The sequence below is a fragment of the Cenococcum geophilum genome, assembly GCF_001692895.1.
Source record: "Cenococcum geophilum 1.58 unplaced genomic scaffold K441scaffold_87, whole genome shotgun sequence".
Classification (NCBI taxonomy): domain Eukaryota; kingdom Fungi; phylum Ascomycota; class Dothideomycetes; order Gloniales; family Gloniaceae; genus Cenococcum; species Cenococcum geophilum.
This window is the reverse complement of record NW_027137645.1, coordinates 159,102-175,428: the sequence shown is the minus strand read 5'-3', so window position 1 is coordinate 175,428 and position 16,327 is coordinate 159,102. Positions and strand designations below refer to the sequence as shown.

At 40.7% G+C, this 16,327-nt stretch overlaps 2 protein-coding genes across 2 annotated transcripts; both read right to left on the bottom strand.

Moving 5' to 3' along the window:
• Nucleotides 1–8,673: 8,673 nt before the first annotated feature.
• On the bottom strand, nucleotides 8,674–9,141 carry K441DRAFT_670929 (uncharacterized protein; the record flags this gene model as incomplete). The annotated part of the gene is made up of 1 exon (XM_067650347.1): nucleotides 8,674–9,141. A coding segment is annotated over one exon (468 nt), but the record flags the coding sequence as incomplete, so codon positions are not given.
• A 1,323-nt stretch (nucleotides 9,142–10,464) lies between these two features.
• K441DRAFT_467155 (uncharacterized protein) lies at nucleotides 10,465–13,857 on the bottom strand (the record flags this gene model as incomplete). The annotated part of the gene is made up of 9 exons (XM_067641825.1): nucleotides 10,465–10,985; nucleotides 11,077–11,549; nucleotides 11,609–11,869; nucleotides 11,920–12,025; nucleotides 12,077–12,651; nucleotides 12,719–13,103; nucleotides 13,172–13,364; nucleotides 13,492–13,515; nucleotides 13,576–13,857. Coding segments are annotated over 9 exons (2,820 nt in total), but the record flags the coding sequence as incomplete, so codon positions are not given.
• Nucleotides 13,858–16,327: the final 2,470 nt, after the last annotated feature.

Genomic DNA, 16,327 nt, shown 5'->3' with positions numbered 1-16,327 from the left:
CCTTGCCAATTAATTACCATACTACTATTTCCCATATCTTAGCTATCCCCTATATACTATTTCTTATCTAACTATTGCTATATATACCATACCTTCCCCCCCCCTAGGGCCTATTAAAGGCGTAAGGGGGATTTATCCGTTCTAACTACCGTAATACTAATAAGCGAGCGGGATATTGTATTATATTTAGGTATCTTTTATACCTAAGCCCCAGCTAGGCCCTTTTTAAGGGTCACTACTCCATCAAAAAAAGACAGGGAAAACCATAGGTCGCAATCTAGGCTGCTAGGTAGTATTTAGTAGAAAAAACGGCGAGTGACCGTATGCTCCGCGGGCGATCGCCTTGGGGGTTAGGAGGGGCCGTATATTTGCTTATTCGTCTACTTATTTATTTGCGATCGCTCGTTCGTTAATATAAGAGGTCATTAATGCTTTCTATTGGGGGTCGGGGGATACTATCGAATGCCGTATATCCACGTTGGATTGTATAGGTGCCTTAATAGGAAAATAGCGTAGCTGAATTATAGAGGGCCACAGTAGTGGTTTTCAAGATCTTACTATCTGAAAATTTTTCACTACCGCCCACAACGCTTACAATTATGACCACTAGGTCCTATCGCACGCTGTATAACGTCTTTGCGTTGGCTCTGAGTCTAAACTTCGAAGACCTAGGTTCGTAGCCGTCACCACGTACAGGTGCAGAGTCCGTTTTCGACGGCCATTACAGGATAATTAAATGTTCGCTTTAGTGCACTCTAAATAAGAGGAAGGTTGCTAAGAGGATAAACTTACTAACGTAATATAAACTAACTCCTCTTTCGCACAACGAGAATAAGGAGACGGCATTATTTTACTAAGTAATAGTATTATAGTAATAGTACGAGACCAACGAGCTGTAGACGAAAAAGAAGATGCTTTAGGTATAATAAGTAATAATATTAACCAAATTAATTAGACGGACATTATACCTCTAGTAAATAACTTAAAGATACTAGAAATCTTTAAGGACAAAAATAGAGAGGAGGGGGATAGTGTTACGGACGCTTTAAGTATAATATTATAACTACTTAGAGAGGAGTTAGAAGAAGCTAGTTGGTTAATAAGAGTATAGTTTAAGATAGAATTAATTAAACTATATAACGAGGATTGGTAGGCGAGGTTATATAATATAATTTATATAATCTATAATAAAGCAGGTAGAGTAGACAGAGTAGATAAAGTAACGACTTTCTTAGAAGTAAGGATGTATATTTAAAGGACTACAGTCCCTACCTAGATAGTTCTCTTCTTTATAGTAATTCTTAGAATATAATTGGAGTTAATCTATTAGGCAACCACTCCACCAGTTATTATTACTTGTTGACTATTATTCGATATCTATATACCCGGCCCATTAACAAGTCTACCGTAGTTCGTGCTATAAGGCTTCGTTATATACTTCCTCCTTCTCTTACTGGCCTAGTATAAGAGAGTAAAGATCTACTAGGCTCTCTCTTTTCCTAATTAAGCCAACTCTTGCTTTTTTATTGGTAGAAGCGCTTTATATAGCCCTTTTTGCCGCAGTTATAATAGACGCGTAACTTATTCGGATTGGGTTTCTGCCTATTATTATTCTAGGGTTAACTAGCGTTGCTCTAGGGCTATAAAGCCTGCTTACGTTATTCTTCTATAGAGCGGTTATGTAAGCTTTGCAGTGCGGGTATTAAACGAGCGACTTAATTGTAAATCTATGGAAATCAAGTGATATAAATACATGAGGAAGGTGTTGGTAATAAGATGAAAGGGGAGACTACTACGTAACTAAAACAGCGTGATACGTAAGTGATACGCAGGCAATACGCAGTCGATACGCAGGTGATACACAGGTGTTTTGGCATAGTACCGGTAGTCGGTTACAGGTTAGGTTAGAATCTGCCCCTATTCTTAAAGCTAGGTCTAATCCTACACTCTTTATTATTGGCATCTTATTCCTCTCGCTTGCCTAAATAGTCTTTTTTAGTATTCTCGATCCGAGTAGCTTTAGAGATAAGCTTTTCTTAAGAGGTAGGAATTTCGCCCTTCTCCTATATGGCTTATTAAATCTTAGGTTATAACTTAGTAAGTAGCTAGTAAAGTTATATAGCGTTATCCTATAGGTTTAAGTAGGGTATATTATCTTCTAGCTCTTCTAAGTAGTTTATAAACTAGACTACACTCTAGCCTTTTTACTATTTAGCGTTATAGTATTACTGGTTATAATCGATCCCTTAATTAGTAGGGTCTTAGACCTAATTAACTAACTAGGACCTAAGTTTGCTAAATTTAAGGGGTGTGGTAAGTTTCTTCTTATAGCGTGTCTATAAACTCTTGACGGTGCTATATAGGAAGGTAGAAGCAATTAGTGTCTAATTATACTTATTAAAGTAACGTTTTAGATCTAGCTAAAACTTAGTTTTGCATTAACGGATAAAACAATTATAGTTCTGGAGACTATTACTATTATACTTATTAGGTTCCTTTGTGCGGAATTTAGGTTTTTCTAATATTATAGCGTAGTATAGCGTTGCCCCTTTAAGTCCGCTTTATATCTAGGGTATTTATACTTCTCCTAATTGTTCTTACAATTGTTCTTAGTAGTCTTAATATACTTGTCTTAATTATATCTCTAACTCCTTTATTTTTTTTATAGGGTCTCGCGTAGTAACCGCTCTAATAACTTCCTAGCGGTAATTGTTTCTAAGGGTCTCGCAAAGTTAGATAGACCAGCCGTGGCTTCTTAGTCTACTCCTTTATAAGTAGAGGGGATGTGTTCCTTTAGGGAGACTCTCTAAGCCTCTTATAGTAAAGGCGTTACTTTAGGGGGTAAAGGAGTATGGCCCGTTATTGTCGATTAATAGCCATACGTTCCCTCCGTAACGGATTATAAGTAATTAGAATTATAAGAGGCCAGTTTAACCGGAATATATAATTATCTAATTAATAGTGTAGCGTAAGAGTTATAGGTAAGTAAAAGGTAAGTTAAGGGTGGAATAAGCTTTATATATTAAAGGATAAATACTTTCTAACCTCTTCTATTTAGAGACTAATTACTAGCTCTTCTTTAGAGGAGAACTAGCTCCCTATATAATACTTCTAAGACGCTAGTAAAACCCTTTGCCCCTTATCTATCTAACTATATCTTCTAGGACGTAGATAGGACATAAATAGGACATAGATAAAACCTCCTACTGTCTTATCTAATATGTACCTTCTAGGGGGTTCCGTTATATATAGATTAGTTATATCCCTATTATATATAGCAATAGTATTATTTTAGGTATAGTTTATAGTTATAGAGCCTTATATTATATATAAGGCTATTTATAATTATTCCTTTTTAGATAAGGAGTTTTTATATTTCTAGTATATATATACTAACAATAAGAAAGCCATGCGTTTATCCAGTATCTCCCTAATAAGTCTTTAGCAACCCTTATATACTTAGTTTATATTTTCCTATTAAAGCTATTAGATTTAGGTAATCTTAAGTCCTAGTATAAGGCGTTCTATTTATTTTACTATCTCTTATATAGTTACTATATTATCTACCTAGTATTCCTTTTCTACCCTAAGGCTTATAGGAATCGCTAGGACTTTAACTAGGTAATCTTTATAGAGTACTTTTATGCTAATACGTTTTCCTAGCCTATCCCCTACCTTTATAGCTTATTCTTTTACCTATTAGTCCTTTAAGGTAACTCTAATATCTCTACTCTTAAGGTATTAGACTGCAACAGTGTTATAAACCTCTTTAAAAATCTCTATAAGGACTTTTATTTCTAATTATCCCCTAAACCCCTCTACTTTTTCTATATTTAGTTATATTATAATTATATACCTAGTTATTATCTTAAGGGAGGTAGGTTCCCTATACTATAAAAGCGTAGCTATAGTGGCCTAGGTGCGGTTCGTTGGTAAGGGGGTTTTTATTTATTTTTAATTTTGCTTAACTGTTAGAGGATTTAATTAAGGGTTTGCTAGAGGGGCGCCTAAGATTCGCTAAACTAGTAGAGCCATTCTGCTAGCTGCGTTAGTTTGTTATAGCTAATAGTTACTTTCCTATAATTCTAAATACTAAACACGTCTAATAGGCTTTATATTTTGTTAAATGCCTTCTTAATAGAGGTATTTCCGCTTTATAGTGTGGTATTTGCCTATCTTTATTATAGAGGGCTATTGCTAGACATAGTTCTGGCCAGACTTGCTAATAAACAAACCCCGTTTGCTAGTTTGTTTACTTGTTTACTTTATAATCAAACAACCAATTAAGTCTAAAGGTCTAATTTTAGTAGTCAATCAAGCCTTATATCGTCCCGTTTAATTGAGTTGGTTTGCTCGTTTAATATATAAGATATAGGTATTATTTTTGGTCAAGGGGAGGTTCTTAATGGTTGAGTTTTAGACAGTTCTAAAATATACTATAATCGTGATATAATATACGCGCTGAAAATAAATATCCAAACGCGTCTTTCTAACTTAACCCTCCAAAATCTCCTCTTTTACTCACCAATTCTTATCGCTATACTGCCTATATTATGTCTTCCCAACCTACTAAGGCTAGCCCTGTTGATTTGGCAAAGAACACGCCTGTAATCGCGCCCAGTAAAGCCTACAAAGGTTCCGATACCTCATTAGAATCAACCCCCCTCCAGGACGAATACGAAGGCCTTAATTGGGACCGTGTAGAGAGATATCAACGGCCTTATTGAGACCTCCTCAGAACTCCGAGCTTTATATGGGACCATAGCTGGCGGCTCCAGCAAAGATTTGGTGAGAAAACAACCGTTTTCTTATGCAAATATTGCCATCTGCATAAGATCAAGGTGACCCTATATAAAACTAGTAGAGCTACTACTTCTGCGGCAGGACATCTTACTAAGGATATAAATGGCCACTAGGTTAATTCTCGTGGTCCTATTAATTATACAATATCTTAAAAGCAGAAGGCTTTAACTGTTCTAGAGCAGATTTAACGAACCCACTATATATCACAAGCAGTTGCTAATGAGCTTATCAAGTCCTATAACTCCGATATCTTTAAACAAGCAGTTATACTATGGATCGCCGCCGGAAACCACCCTCTACGAGAAGTCGAGCGACCTAAATTTCGAGCCCTAATTGCGGCCGCAAATAAAGACGCTGAGCTTAATCTCTACCAAAACCACAAGTTAATTCATAGTTAAGTTCTTGCTGAATATAATAGTAATAAAGGTATAGTAACGGAAGAACTGGCGCGATTAATGACAAGATTTTATATATCATTTAATAGCTAGACAGCACGCGATAAGAAGAAGGCTCTTACTGGTATCTACGTTCACTATTTGGACCATTAAGGCCAGATTTAAGACTTTATACTTGCTCTACCGGAGCAGCTTGGCCTATATAGCGGCTATAACTACCACAACGTTATTAGCAATACCATTGCTAAGTATAATCTTAGTAGTTAAATTGGCTGGTTCGTTATAGATAACGCCTACAATAATAACACCTGCATTAACTTCCTTGCGGTAAAGCTTGGATTTAATAAAGAGCAACGTTAAGTGCGGTGCGCTACTTATATATTTAATCTAGTGGCTTAATCAAGTCTATTTAGAACTGATAAAGATACATTTAAGAACGGTGATAAGAACTTAACGGTAGGTAGGCGTTCCCCTACTATTAATTTAATTAAAACTAAGGCTTCTATAGGAAGAGCAGCAGTTCCTAGAGGAGTGGCAAAAAGAAGGCCCGCTTGGAACTCTTATTAATTTTATCTATTTAATCTGTTCGCCATAAAAGTATAAATAGTTCTATGCCTTCTAGCGAGAGGAAAACGCTATGCTACCGCGCGCCAATTTTAAAGTCCTTGAGCTCGTTAAGCCTGTTAAGACTAGGTAGAACAGTTATTTAATAACATTTAAACGGGCCGTTGAGCTTTAAGGCCCTATTTCCTTAATAATGTAGCACGATATTAATAAATGGAATAGGAAGCTCGCAATAATCGAGTCTAGTTAACGATATAGAAAGAATCTAAATCCATATCAGAAGCCTCTTAATTGACCTCTCTACGTGCGAGTCGGCGGCCTTACTTCCTATAATTAGGACGTCATCAAACAATATATTTAGCTTCTTAAGCCGCTTCAGCAGGCTACACTTAAGCTTAAAGGAAGAGGCAAGGCTGGGCGCAATGGCGTAATATAGGAAGTTATCCCTTGCATAGAGTTTTTAATAAGGCACTACGAAGAAGCTAAAGCTTAATTAACTAAGGCGATGACGGAAGATTATCCTAATTAAGAGGCAATTGAGGATTACTACAAAATTAACGTCAATCGCGAGTAGGCGAAGCTTTAAAAATACTACATGGCGCTTAATTAGACGCCTATCTACTACACAGCTTGCCTACTACACCCTAACCTTAAGCAATTCTGTTAAAATAACTGGAAAGAGAGGCCTAATTGGATAACTAGCTATAACGCTTCCTTCTAGAAGCTCTGGCTTAAGTATAAAGGAAAGAAGCTACGGTCGGCAGGGCAAGCCTCTAAGAAAAATCAGCCTTTGCAATCTAATATTAATGACTTTATTAGAAGCTTTATAGGCACCGCCTTTACTACAGTACCCTCCTTATTTAACGATTAAGAAGACGAGTACAAGTAGTAGAAGAAACTCAATCCACTAATAGAAGATTACCCATTGGCTCACGATCCGTTCTTATACTAGAGGATAATAGCAATGGAGTTTCCTAACCTTAGTTAAATGGCGCTTAATATACTAAGTATACCACCGTTAAGCTGCGACTGCGAACGATCGTTTAGTGAGCTCGGTGATATACTTAAGCCTCGTCACTCACGAATGCGGCCTGATATTATCGCAGCCTTATAGTGTACACGAAGCTAGAACCGCAACGGCTTTATCAAACGCAGAAAATAACCTTTCCTAATAAGGAAATCGTACACTGGTTCGGACTTAACCGGAGATCGCGCCATTTGATTTGGTTTGCTGACTTTTAAATAGAGCGACGAGTCCTACCCAAATTTTCAATATAGCCTCCAACTTCGGTGCTATTGCGAGCCGCGATCTCCTACTTTAGGAGCTGTTTTATATACATATAATGATGTACAGGGAGGATTGGCTACATAGCCGGATCGATATTGCTGCCGTCGTGGAGGCGATCGATTTTTTGGGCATCTTTTGTATAGGAAAACTCTGCATCAAAGTCGGAGTCACGTGAACTTATCTGACTTTTAAGCATAGTACTACACCAAACGCCTATCACCAAATTGTAGTATAGAGCTCCTAGAACTTCCTACTGTCGCGTAAAAATGTATATAAATCTATCCAAACAGTCAAATCTAACCAAACCGTTTGCTAGTTTGATCAACCAAACGAAATAAACAAGCTTGAAGCTTCAAAATATCCAATCAACCAAACCAAAGATCGATGGTTTGAATTGTTTGTTTATTAGCAAGTCTGGTTCTGGCGGTCACACGCGAGTGCAAACCACCGTCGTTTAATATGTGCCTCCCCTGCGATGCATGCATCTTAGGGGGATTCTCTAGGAGTTTTTCAGGGTTCTTTTGGTTAGTTTTGGTCTTTTTAGGCCAGGTGCAGCAAGAGCTCTGTAAGTTTTTAGCTAAAATAAACTAGACTTAATAGACATATTAGACTTTATACTTAGAGTATATTTATTATAAATATATTAGGACGCATAGCACCTAATAGCATACTATAGTTAAAGATAATACTACTAGAACTAAACTATAACATCTATAATAAGGAGTTATTAGGTATAGTTATAGTACTTAAGAAATAAAGAGTATTCTTATAAGGTATAGAAAGGCTATTTATAGTTAAAATAGACTATAAGAACCTAATAGGGTTCCTAGTAATAAAAGAGCTTAACTAGAGATAAGTTAAATAGGCGGAGATGCTTACAGAATACTATTTTAAAATTTAGTATACTAAGGGTACTAAAAATACAAGAGCAGACGTACTTAATAGAAAGGCTAAATTATAAGACAAAAATAAGCTATTAGGGGCAATATTATAAAGGACAAGGATTGACTAATTAGATATAATTATCTAAAAATTATAGTAATACGAGAAGAATAAATCTATAAGGCACCTAAAAGTATATAGTTTTAAAAGATCTATAAAGTATAAGATAAGGATTTAGATATAGAGCAATATAAGTACTAAGAAGCTACGTATATCCTAAGGGTAATTATAAAAGAATTAAATAGAGCTACGGGCTTGGTATTAAGACTCTAAAAGGAGTATAACGCAATCCTAATAATAATAGACAAGTTAACTAAAAAGGGCTACTTTATAGCATATACAGAAGAAATCTCAACGGAAGATATAGCTAAAATCTATACTAAAGATGTGTTTATAAGATATAGAGCACTAATTGAAATTATATTAAATAGAGATCTAAGATTTATAGTAGTATTTTAGAAGGTATTCTTAGTAGAATAAGGAGTTTAGGTAGCAACTTCTACCGTATATTACCTATAAACAGACAGTTAAATAGAAAGACTAAACTAAATATTAAAACAGTACCTAAAGACACTATATTAATTATACGCAGAATAATAAGATATCGCTATTACTAGTTATGTAGTTTATATATAATATAATACTATAAAAAGGAATGGGAACGTCACCATTTAAGGCGAATTATAAATACGAGCTAAGAATAGTACGGAAGTCTTCGTCAGAAACATTCATCAGTTGCTGCTTTGTGGTATCAGGAAGACCAGGGGGAATAAGTCTAGCTCGCACTTGTGGGTTTAATTGATGTCCTTGAGCGGCTGCTACTCTTTCCTGAGCTTGCTGCGCAAGTTGAGATGCCATGCGAGGATCAATCTGAGGTTGATTTTGAGGAGTCATCTGAGGCACGTGAGCTGCCGGCCTCTGCTGAGGTGTGGNTCCGCCTTGTTGTCCAGGAGGTGCCATGGGCCGGGTAAGAAACGACATCGCAGGACTTTGTTGCTGCCCCTGGGGGATATTGAGTCCCCCAGCTTGGCCTCTCAGCAGCATCTGTTGTTGTGCCTGTCCTTGGGCTGCTTGGACGTGTACCTGAGCCTGAGCTTGAGCCTGAGCCTGAGCTTGCGCTTGCGCTTGTGCTTGTGCTTGAGCTGCCTGCTGCTGTGCCTGTTGTTGTGCACGGGCCTGTACCTGAGCTTGAAACTGCGCATTTCGAGCTTGGTTTTGCGCCTGCGCTTGGGCATTAGCAAAAGCTGCTTGCCGCTGGGCTGCAGCATTTTGGGGTTGGCCAAGTTGAGAGACTTGTCCAGGCTGAGGTGTGCCTACAGATCCAAAGGCGCCCATGGCCTGGTTCGCGTTGGGGTTGTTGCTCACAGGAATAATAAGCTGCCCTTGGTCTTGCACTCGTGAAGCTTCCGCTTGCTGCAAGGCAAGTTGAGCATAATCAAAGTCCTGATTGCCACCCATGACACCCATTTGGCTTTGAGTGTTGCCCATTTGTTGTGCAGGGATTTGAGGAGCTTGGCTCGTTTGAGACATCATCGACCCATTTGGCCTGGCACCAAGGCCTCCTTGCTGGCTTATTAAGGCTTGCTGTCGCTTGTTCTGAGCCATTATAAGTGCATGATGGCGAAATACAAATAACATAGGATTAACACCCCGTCTTTCGAGTTCTTGTCGCTTCTCTGGAGGCATTCGTTGTACTTCTGCCTGAGCTCTTTCTATAGTTTTCGGCTTTGCACTCTTCATGAGTTGCGCTGCGAATTGGGTAATCTTCTCGTCGCTCAATGGATTTGGCATCTGGCCAGGACGTTGGTTTCGTTGCATACCAATTTGAGGAGCGGATTGAAGTTGTTGATGCACCATCTGATTCGAAGCATCGATCCCTGTGGATGATTGGCCTTGGCTCATCGGAATGGGAGAGGCTTGCATGGGACCCATTTGGCTTTGAGTGTTGCCTATTTGTGCAGACATTTGAGGAGCTTGGCTCGTTTGAGACATCATTGACCCATTTGGCCTGGCACCAAGGCCTCCTTGCTGGCTTATTAGAGCTTGCTGTTGCCCTTCGCGGGCTTCTGCAAGGCGAATTGCGTTCTCCAGCTGGCGCATCATCTTTGCCGCGTCCTGGGGAAGGTTGACTAGGCCGGGATACTGTTGCATAAGGGTTTGCCTGTGAGCACTGTAGGTCGCGCGAAGAGTGGCAACGTCCGCGTTTTCCAAGCTACCATTAGCCTGGCCTGGTACATGGAAACCTTGTTGCGAAGCCGTAGGACGCATCTGGCCAGCGTTCTGTGGGGACGTGGAAGTCATAGGGGAATTGGAGTTCACCATCTGTTGTTGTATTTGTCGTGGCAGAGCTTGTTGATAAACTTGAGAAGTTTTTAGTTGCAGAGCGGAAACTTGATCGCGTGATAAAGCCTGCTCCACACCGGGTGGTATGCTATCAATCATCATTGAATGATCGGGCCGTGAAATATGAGCTTCCACATATTGCTCTATGCAGCGCCTTCCGAGAGGCGAGCGGAAGTGTGCGTTCAATTCATCCTGACGAGAATAGTGTTGGGCGCACCCCCAAAGATTTGGAGTTGTACCTTCTGATATGTTGCCACCACATACGAACTGGCGACGTACCACGGTTGGCTTGATGGTCATCTCCGGTGTGGCATGGAACTCGTTTGTATGCCGTTTTAGTCCTACTGAATTTTTGAAGCCAATGCGGCTGAACGAGCACGACGGTTCAGCACATTTGATGCCGCCCGTGTGACTTCCTTCATGTTCTTCTAGCAACTGTTTGGTTGAATAGCCGTCCGTCGCTCGTGAGCAACCTCGAAAACGGCAGGTATTTGCAGAACTTTCATACCGTGTCTTGAACAAATTTAGCGTTCCTGGACTGAAATCTGCGACTACTTTGGCCCTTAGGAGTTGGTTTACGATCTGCTTGTAATTGTATAATATAAGGCTAAAAAGAGTAGGGTCCTTCTTCAGCTCAATGGCCTCCGCATCTTACAAATAGATTAGTATTAAAGAAAGTTGTATGGTTTCCGCTTAAAGATAGGAAATGAAACATGATAGCCAATAAATAGCCAAACGTACCTTCGCCAGATTTGCGCTGTTCGCTCTTTAATGACGTTCGAAATCCAACCGTTGCCTGAATTAACTCCAGCACACGAGAGTGTCTGATTAAATTTGGAAGGGCCTGACCAATTTCGGCCGTCGAGAGGAATACTTGATTTGGCCTTGGATCTCGGAGCAATTTAGTTTCCATGTGATTATGGACTTCCCAGAGTGCGATAAGATGTCCCATGAGTGAGCCGGGGGCGAGAGATAGCGGCTCAGTGTCACCACGCATATTTGCGTATATGATAAGATGAGTTAGCCAATACTCGTTAGCATAGAGATGAAGCCCATGAAACCCTTTGACCAAATTGGCGTTGTTTTGCTCTTCTGGGAATTGTGGATCGATGAAGTTGAAGCTAGTGCGTAGATATGCTATACAGGCAAGAGAGATGTTGTGGTGTGCGTTTATGGGCTTGATGAGAGCATTCCTAGAGGCTCGAAGGAGGTACCTATATAATACGGGTTAGAAATTTTTAACCATAATATAAAATCTCGAAGTAGAGCTTACTCTCGCACAGTAAAATGTACGAAAACAATGGTCCCATTGGGTCCCTCTTCAATAAGCGGCTTGCATAAATCGATGACCGACTCCCAAAGCCTGGTGTCTTCATCTAATAGACCGTTCCCTTCGTGGAGGCTTACACCATCCAGCAATTCAAACTTCTTCAACCGTCTTTTAGCAACCGCAACCCATTCTAAGACACGTACTGCCTCGCCACAGTCTTGAGCGATCATCTGGCGGCGAATATTGCCAAGTATTGTGTCGTATCTTGAGCATGGATTAGCAAAAGAACTTTACAATATGCCGTGTTCTCATACACTGTCTCCAAACCCTTCGGTAAATCTCGGACCACGTCGTTCAGTTGCCGAACACTATGAACCCTCTCAAGAGTACGAAGGACTAAACGCACCCATAGAAACATGCCTTAAGCATAATGTTAGTGATTGCTATTAATATTCTTGGGTTAGCGATTACCTTCAGCCTTCTCGATTAAATTGCGTTCTACTCCATCCATTACCTCATCTCCAATCTTAGCACCGAAATTGAGACGAATCTCTCCAAGCCTATGTGACACGTAAGACCGAATTCCTTGTGTGATTGGTTCGCGCTCCTCGTTTAGGCATACAACTGTTTGCTTTGACAAATGCCCAGCTATCGTCGGAATATCTCTGCTTGCAAATAATGTCTTGCATACAGCGTTTGAGTTCTGCACGGAAGTGAAAGGGATGAGATCACTTAGGATTTGCTTCTGGTCTTTCTGTTCGAATTCATCCAATCCATCAATGACGATACGTACAGACGGAATACTGGAGAGAAGCGTCGGAATTAACTTCTTCAATTGTAGAATTGAGGACGTATACCCAGGTCGAATGTAATTATCGTACACAAACACCGCAAGATCCCGATTACTCCTCAGGATTTGGGCTGTGAGAGAACGCAAAATGTGACTACAGTTGTTGGGCTTGGATGAATCGTAGGTACAGAAGTAATATAGAATCGTCGAATGTTTATCTTGCTGTAGAAAACGGATGATCATTGAAGACAGTACACTCTTTCCTAAGAGAAAGTCAGTCGATCAGTTCTGTAGCCAGCTCGCGCACTCAAAACTTTGAAGACAGCTTACCAGCTCCGGGCTTCCCTTTGAGCCACAACACAGGCTCCTTGTTCCCCAGCCGCATCCATGAAGCAGCCTTTTTGTTCTTGAGAATCCAATTGCAAGAATCTGCATGATGAAGGCTCGATTGATGGTCGAGCTCGTCATCCTGCTGATAATCTTTGACCTCGAGCCAAGCTAAAGCGGCTTGAAACTGGATAATTGATCTTTCTTCCTCCTGTCTTGCCGCTTCCTCGATGGCTCGTTTCCTCTGTTCTCGAGCCTCATCAATGTTAATAGCATTTGCTTCCCTATCGACTAAATCACTGTGATTCGCAAGACTTTCTAGGATAGCCTTAAAGCGCCTGTCGAATCGGGCCCACGATATATCAAAAAATATCTTCCAGCCTATTGTAGTCAGTGTCTTTTTCCATAATTTTGATCTAGGCCGAATTAGGATATAATTGGGGAGATACCGGGTTTTCGGAAGACTTTGTACGCTTCCTCGTGAAATCTAAGTATATCAGCGTACACAGTAGCAAGAACGCGCTGAAAATCTGCGTTTCCCCTAAAGGCAGAACTCAACCTATCGAACCGGGGCAGGATCTCGGCGATCTTGCTGTACGCAGAGACAAGTTTTTCAAGAGCAGAGGTAAAATCAGACGCTACCTGAAATGTTGGCAGTGATGTTAGTTTTGAAAAGACGTTGTATAGCAGATGATAGCATGCGCATGGTTGAATTTAATAAGGGAAAGGATAAATAAAACATTTCACTTGAAGATTAAAGACTACATACTTGAAGTAGAAGTTTTATAGGGGCCTAGAAAACTTTAGTAAGCCCGATGTACACAATTGGTCTAGAGTAACAAAAGGCCTTTACCCAGATGAAGGGGAGATATGGAGTTCCACTGCAAAACACATCAACCGTCTTGGAATAATGTCCGAGCGCCTCCAGGAACGGGACGACACGAGCCATGTTGCGAAGACATTGTCGAGCACCAAGTTCTTGCTCCAGCTTTCGTGCTGCATCGTGCACATCTTGTAAGGTTGTGTTCTGGAGTACTCTTGCATCTTCCAGATTGCTGGCGTTTACGGTTTGCTCGAGGCTGTCAAACGCATCCTTGAAGAGGAGTCGAGCCTGTGGAGACGTTCGCGAGCCCATCTTGGTTAGTCAATTCGATCAAGAGATGATCCACGTCTTTCAGCTGTTTGAGAATTCCAGCAGCACTCGTGATAAAGAGCAGAATGACAGTAAAAATTGTTCTTCTTGCAGCCACGAAGTGTGCGAGCGATATGCCAAGGGTGCGTCGTGGCTGCTCAGCCTCGTTATCTCAGTAAGCGACTCAGCCGGCAACCAAGACAGTAAACCTCGCTAGTACTTAACTAGTATAGCTTTACCAGACCCTTACTAGTGTGATAGAATTAGGGTTAGTTAGGATTACTTAACAATGCTGTCTTGGTTGCTGTTGAACGGACGATCAGGAATGAGAACTCTGTTTTATTAAAGAGGGCTCTAGAAGCTCTCTTATATACATCAGGTAGGTCCCAAATACAATGACGACGACGTCGTCATGTAGTAGGTCATAGTTAAGAGAAACAGGTAATGAGACGTTCGATGAGACATACGAGCTCAAGATACGAGACAACTGAGACATAGTTCGTATAGACGATCTAGGTCGTCAGACAGTATTACGATGGTAGTAAGGAACTTCGATTCAGGTCGACAGTTGCCGTCTGAGGGCCTTTGGTGCGAAAATATATAAGTGCCGACTCAGCAGTCGAACGCGACGCTACTAAAGAGTAATATATCTCCACCAGTTAACCAGTTAACCACTTTAAAAGGTAATCGATTGTATTTTAAGGGCCACTTTATTTATCTATATACTTATTTATTCATTTTAGCTAAGATAAAGTTCTAAAATTACGGGTCGAAGTTTCTCGACGCGGTATTTTGCGACAACTCGCGAATCCCCCCCGATGCCCCCCGACCCCCCCAGCCTCTTCAACCCCCACTACCCCCCCCCAAGAGCTTCGATAGAGCTTCGATAGAGCTTCGAGCAGAGCTTTGGATAGAGCTTCGAGCAGAGCTTTGAGCAGAGCTTTGACAGAACTTCGAGTAGAGCTTTAAGCAGAGCGTCGTGCAGAGCTTTGAGCAGAGCTTCGAGCAGAGCTTCGAGTAGAGCTTCGAGCAGAGCTTCGAGCAGAGCTTTGATAGAGCCTTGAGTAGAGCTTTAAGCAGAGCGTCGTGCAGAGCTTCGAGCAGAGCTTTGAGCGGAGCTTTAAGCAGAGCTTCAAGCAGAGCTTCGATAGAGCCTTGAGTAGAGCTTTAAGCAGAGCGTCGTGCAGAGCTTTGTATAGAGCTTCTCTATATAGAGCTTTATGCAGGCTTTTGTGTAGACGTTCGTGCAAACGTTAATAGAGACGACGGTGGAGACGTTCGTACGGACGATTGTATGGGCGATTGTAGAGCCGTTCATAGAGCCGTTCGTAGAGCCGTTCGTAGAGCCGTTCGTAGAGCCGTTTGTAGAGCTGTTTGTAGAGCCGTTCGTAGAGACGTTCGTAGAGACGATTATAAGACTTCCTAGTATATTAGTGCTGCGTATTAGTAGAGCTTTAAGTAGAGCTTTGCGTAGGGTTTTTATAGAGCTAGGGAGGGTAAGGACGCGTCGGTGCTACCTACTATAAGGAAAAAGCTGGCCGTGCACTATTACGTGACCTATCACGTGCACGTCGCCAAGCTCGAAGAGACTCCCCCTACTAACATATTCCTATCGTAAAAAAGTAATCGATTGTGGAGGAGACTGGCCTAACTTAACTTGTCAGCTTATTAGGCTAAAAAGGTGTTATTAGGGAGTTAAATATATAGGAGGAAGTGTCTCTCATACAAAATTGCGAAAATTAGGGACCTTTAGCCATCGATTTTGACAAAATATTGACGCTATTTTGGCGTGCATAGCCACGATCTATTCCTAATCAAGGGGTCAGCTCCGAGCCGCGTCAACCTCAATATTGACGAGTTCAATATAGGGTTTGACGGTCGATTGTGGTTAGATCTTGATAAGTAAGGCGCTTAATTTAACGTCGTTGACTTTGAAGCTTTTCAAGTTCCTATACCCCAACGATCACCACCTGCTCGCATATACGCCTTGCCCTTATCCAAAGCTCATACAATCGCGCGCACGAATTCCTTACCCTTAAATTACACCTGTGAAGCTATTTAAGCCCAAATTACAATTGCGTCGCACTAAAATCCTATTATACCCCTAGGAGGAGCGAAATCGGAGGTCAATAATAAGGAAAAAAGGGAGGTAGTAGGCGTCGCGATATATCCGCCTTGGCACAATATTTAAAGGCTCCTTCTGCCATAAAGATATTTGTTAACTCTACGACTAATGGCTTTAGTAATATAATAGAGGCTTTACGGAAGTCGGAAGGCTTTATATTTAGTAATTAAAAAAGAGTAGAGCCAAAGGACAGGTTATCGCAATTGCATTAAGTGGTAACTATAAAGGAGGTAATCGCGAATATATAAGTCAAATACACCTTATATTTTATTCCTTATTAAGATACCTTCTTCTCAAATTCCTTACGAGCCTCTTATACACCCTAATTGGCAACTTCCTACTTAGTCG